General features: G+C 49.3%; 1 protein-coding gene across 1 annotated transcript; it reads left to right on the forward strand.

The window, feature by feature from the left end:
* Window positions 1-1,618: 1,618 nt before the first annotated feature.
* TMEM229A (transmembrane protein 229A) lies at window positions 1,619-4,784 on the forward strand. The gene has a single exon (XM_003134723.5). It carries the CDS (start codon window positions 1,979-1,981, stop codon window positions 3,554-3,556), a length of 1,578 nt encoding a protein of 525 aa, XP_003134771.2. The 5' UTR covers window positions 1,619-1,978; the 3' UTR covers window positions 3,557-4,784.
* Window positions 4,785-5,100: the final 316 nt, after the last annotated feature.

The following is a 5,100-nucleotide window of genomic DNA, read 5'->3' on the forward strand; positions in this document are numbered from 1 at the left end:
TGGTGCAGTGGTTAATGAATCTGACTAGGAACCATGAGGTTGTAGGTTTGATCCCTGGCCTTGCTCAGTGGGTGAAGGATCTGGCATTGCCGTGAGCTGTGGTGTAAGCTGCAGACACAGCTCAGATCCCACAGCCTCTGATTCGACCCCTAGCCTGGGAACCTCCATATGCCGAGGGAAGCGGCCCTAGAAAAGACAAAAAAAAAAAAAAAAAAAAAAAAAAAAAAATTTCCTTGGTGTGTACTACTAGCCAATCATATTTAATTATTAATAAGAATCATAAGTTAGTAGGCTTTGCACAGATGTAAAAATCATATCAACTAGATTATATACTTCTTAGGGTGTGCATCTTTTTTTTTTTTTCTTTTCTTTTGGTCTTTTGTCTTCACAGGGCCGCACCTGCGGCAAATGGAGGTTCCCAGGCTAGGAGTCTAGTTGGAGCTACAGCTGCCAGCCTACACCACAGCTCACAGATCCTTAACCCACTGAGGAAGGCCAGGGATCGAACCCACAACCTCATGGTTCCTAGTCGAATTCATTTCCACTGCGCCACGGCAGGAACTCCAGGGTGTGCATCTTATAACCCTTTCTTTCTCCAGTGTACCTAGCATCTTGTACAGAGTACGTGCTCACGAAAACATTTACGTCATTATTTCTCCTCATTGTACTTGCTCAGGCCCTTGGGCAACTATAACTCTGTTTTACAGCAGGTTTGATGAGTCTGCTACCATATGCTTCTTTCCCTAACATGACAACTTCTGTACACTGACTTTTGACAGTTACCAAAGGAAATCTGCAAATAAACCACATGCTAACGAAGTTTTAAAAAATATATAAAATAAATCTGTCCTTTGACCTATACAAGGGTTGATGTCACCTTAACAATTTTTCTTCTCACCATACTCTTATTTCTCTCTCTTTCCTAATTCACTGACAATTTAGCAACCACAGATGGTAACATAAAGGGTTGAAATGAGTATGGGGAGAGAGTGATGAGGTTGCTTTAAAATCGAGGAACTGCCTCAGAATTTTAAATAACAATCCCAGAAGGCTTTCCAACTAGCAAACAACTGATACCCTTCCAAATTATAACTTTTAATCTAGTTTCTGCCTAGACATTATTTGTGGGGTTTGCATTTGGGGGGGGGAGCAGTGAGTATAATTTATTTCTAAGGTTTTCTCCAATTCTAAGCCTGATTCAAAATTGGGGAAAAACGGTGGAGTCGAACAGACCACAATTCTGGACACTCACACCCTCTCACAAAAAGAAAAAAAAAAAAAAATCCTGCTTTCTATTTCACTCACTTTCTGGAATGACCTAGTTACTCTGCAAGAAGAAAACTTGGCCCTGGGATGTGCCAGCGTGAGCAAAGGTCCTATATTCCTGATTTGATTTAAGATGAAGCAATGCCCGACCCAACCGGCCTGCAATCATTTCCTCACTTCTGGGGCACTCCGAATCTCTGTCCCTGGCCCAGAGCAAACCAACCAAGGCGATCAGACTGGCCGGGGAAAGAGACTGACAAAGTGGTCCAGGCCCGGTGGCAACATTTCAGACGCAGGGAAACGCTGGGGCGGGCCGGCGTGGAGTCTCCAGTTTATTCCCTGTGACTGGGACACACAGCTGGCTCTGCATAAGAACATGAAATACACAGCACCATAGTTTGGCCTCAGGCCCAGTCTTTAGTTGGTGGCAATCGCCCATTCGTCTCCGCCAGCCAGGCCCTGGCCCTAGTTTCCTCGATAAAAGAGATGCCTACCAGCTTGCAGTCACACCTGTTAGGTGTTTCTCCACTCGGTGCCTCCGCCCCAGCAAACGCTTCCTGCACTGCCGGGGAGCCGGGCTCAGAGCCGGGACGGAGTCGGAGAAGCACAGCCGGGCCTTCCCCAGCAGACCCCCGCGGGACTCCGCGCGGAGGGCTGGGGCGGGGAGAGGGTGCTGCGAAGGCGGGAGAGGTCAAGACGGACACAGAGGGTCATGGGGAGGGCTGGGGGAAGGGGCGTCGCTGCTCGCGTTACGCTTCCAGAGCCTGCGGCAGAGGCGGCGGGGCTGAGCCGCGGAGGAGATGGGGTTTGCGCAAGCCTCTGCGTTCCTCCCCGCGGCCCCGGCGCCACCGTCCCTTGCCGGGCCTCGGCGCCCGATAGGCCGCGCAGGGTGAGCGCGGGCGCCGGCCGGCGGCTCCTCTCCGGGGACCGGAGGCAAGGGCGCGGCGGGGCCGCGGCGGGGGGACTCCGCGAGTCGGGCGGCCAGCGCTTCCCCCGATCGCAGGAGCCCGGGCCGCCGCCCAGCCGCGGCCGGGACGGAGCTCCCCGCGCGCCCCCCGGGGGCCGGCAGCGGCCGGGAGGCGGCGCGGGGCTCGGCCTCTCGGCCCCGCAGCTCCGCGCACCGGGCGGCGGCGGCGGCGGCGGGGCGGGCTCGGGCGCCCGGGCAACCTCCGAGCCGATGGCGGGCAGCGACGCGGACGACCAGGGTCCTGTGCCGAGGGGCTGCGCGGCGCGGCGTCCGGGAGCCCCCGGAGGGCAGGGAGGCGAGGCTGCCGCCAGCCGCCGGGAGCCGCTGTCCACTGCTGAAGTGCCGGACGAGGGTGGTGAGCTGCCCGCCTGGATGCGCCTCTACTTCTACGGGATGCACGGGATCACCCTGGACGTGCTCGTGTCCTCGGCGCGGCGCTTCGCTCGCAGCCCAGACCTCCGGATGCTGGGCTTCTCCTCGCCTTACCGCTGCCTCCTGCACTCGCTCACCCATTTCGCCCTGGAGAAGGTCTATCTGCAGCAGCGGCGCTGCCCCAGCGCCTTCGTCTTCAATTTCTTCCTCTACCCCTCGGCCCACGTGGGGCTGCAGACCCTGGCGGGCCAGGCGCGGCTGCTCAGCCTGGGCGGCCGGCCGGGGGGCGCAGCAGCTCTGGGGGCGCTGGATTTGGCGCTGCAGTACATGCTAGCGCTCTACCACTGCCAAGTGTTCCTGAAGCGTTTCCTGCGCTTGCGGTACCAGGGGCAGCAAAGGCAGCAACAGCCGCGGGATGCTCCTCCCGCCCCTCCAGGCACCCGGGCCCCTCAGGCAGCTACTGGCCGGCAGCTGCGACCTCGAGGCCCCAGGGGCGCCGGGGCAGCTCCCAGCCAGGGACTGCCGGACCTGCTCCGATTTCTTTTCTTCGGGATGCACGGCTTTTTGGATGAGATCTTCTTCACCTTCTTCTTTAACCTGCTGGGGCAGGGAGACGGGACGACCAGCGGTCACACGTCGCTTTGGTCCTTCTTTATGTATGGCAGCTGCAGCTTCGTGGTAGAAAAGCTCTACTTCCACCTGCACTACAGTCGCGGCTGGGGCACCTGGAAGCGAGTGCCCTTCTACGTGATCTTCATTTACGCGTGGGAGTTGTCCTGGGGTCTGGGACTCCGCACTTGGGGCGCTTGTTCCTGGGACTATTCTCACTATCCGCTCAATTTCATGGGCCTTATCACCCTGATGTATTTACCTGGTTGGATATTCCTTAGTGTGTACCAGGACCTGCTTTCCAACGTGTTGTGGCGGGTGCAGTATATACCAACTAACTAAGAAACAAACAAAAAAAAAAAAAAAAAAAAAAAAAAAAAAAAAGAGAGAGAGAGAGAGAGAGAAAGAGAAAGAAAAGGTCCCTCAATTCCGATGAATGAATGCGATTTATTTCTACACATTTAAAACGGAGTGGCTTGGTTTCTTTTCTTCTTTAGCCTTTTAATTTTTATACATTTTACTAAACTTTTCCAACTTGTTTAGTTTTTCTATTAGGAACCTATGCGTAATACTACAATACTTTGAAATATTGCTGGAAACGCAACTCAGAGTACTTATTTCGTCAGTATTTTAAAACCCTCACTAGCCCAAATAGCAAAACCATCATACCTTAACATCAGAAAGCTGTGGTACTCATTTATTTGGGTGTAGGTGAGCGATAGCTACTATTTTTTTTTTTTTAAGAGACCAGTCATTCATGTCAGAGACCAGTAATTTTTACAAGATTTGGCAAAATGTTCTGATTTAATGATTAGTTTACTTAATTTTAACCCAAGGTCATTTTAATTCCTTGCCATATTTACCAATGAATGATTAAACTCAGTGTCACATATTCCTGAAACTACAGTTAATAGCTCTTAAAGTGCCTCCGTCTAGCACACAAGGAAAAAAAAAAAACAACTGACAAATTTGAAAACACATCCTGTGAATCAATTTTTAGATGAGAAATCTTTTCTAGCAACTCAGACAGGTAACACTGTGTTAAGATATTTCAACTCCATCCTGGAAATGATTGCTTTCCAATGTGGGTTAGCCTTAAATGCCAAATGTGTTACCTTTAATCAGATTCTCTGTTATCTTTGGCTGTAAATTTTTGTTTCTGTGTAATAATGTAAAGTGTTTACCTTACATGTACAAGGGCAAAGCAAAATTCTATCACCTTCAATAGTGTTCTAACCATACTGTCTCTGCTACATGGAGCTTCAAGAGTGGAAATAGTTCCATGGAATAAAATGAACTGTAATACTCATCCTAATTGCATCAGCCCTAATTGTTTTCTGAGAATACAGATATGTGTTTTAAGCCTATTTCTGCCATGGCTCACCTGTAAATATTTTTCTGTTTTCTTCTGGGCCCATACTGAGTTCTTGGGCCAAGCCCGGTGGGGTAATATGCATTATAAATCATTAAGAGCTTTTTGGTGATTCTTTATTAATGTCTGGAAGCTCAAAAGTTAAATGAGATGATGTAAATCATTTTAAAAAATCATGTCTAATCAATTAATAATGTACTTTAAGATTGTTTGCTGTTTTTATTATATTTAGAAAAGACAAGGAGAATTGAGCAGGCTCAGCCAAGGATGACTCATACTTTCTCAGTTTTCATTACAAAGATAATTAGGAAAACTTACAGTATATACAAATGATTATATATTTCTATTCAGATTATTAACTTACTATTCTATGAAAAAGACTTCTGTTTTTTTAAAACTGTTTTCTATGGTAGTAAAAATAAATATATATTTAGATTTGATTAGTCAGGCATAGCTCTGAGAATGTTACATGATTTTAATCTACTTTCAGAAGCTGTGAGCTAAATCGTAAGTA

The sequence above is a fragment of the Sus scrofa genome, chromosome 18 (assembly GCF_054392235.1).
Source record: "Sus scrofa isolate SSC_HxYL_T2T_F1_AM1 chromosome 18, Sscrofa_HxYL_maternal_Yorkshire_Landrace_v2.0, whole genome shotgun sequence".
Lineage (NCBI taxonomy): Eukaryota > Metazoa > Chordata > Mammalia > Artiodactyla > Suidae > Sus > Sus scrofa.

What these genes read in the sequence shown, in the direction of transcription:
- TMEM229A (XM_003134723.5), top strand. Translation starts at nt 1,979, where the DNA reads ATGGGGAGGGCTGGGGGAAGGGGCGTCGCTGCTCGCGTTACGCTTCCA.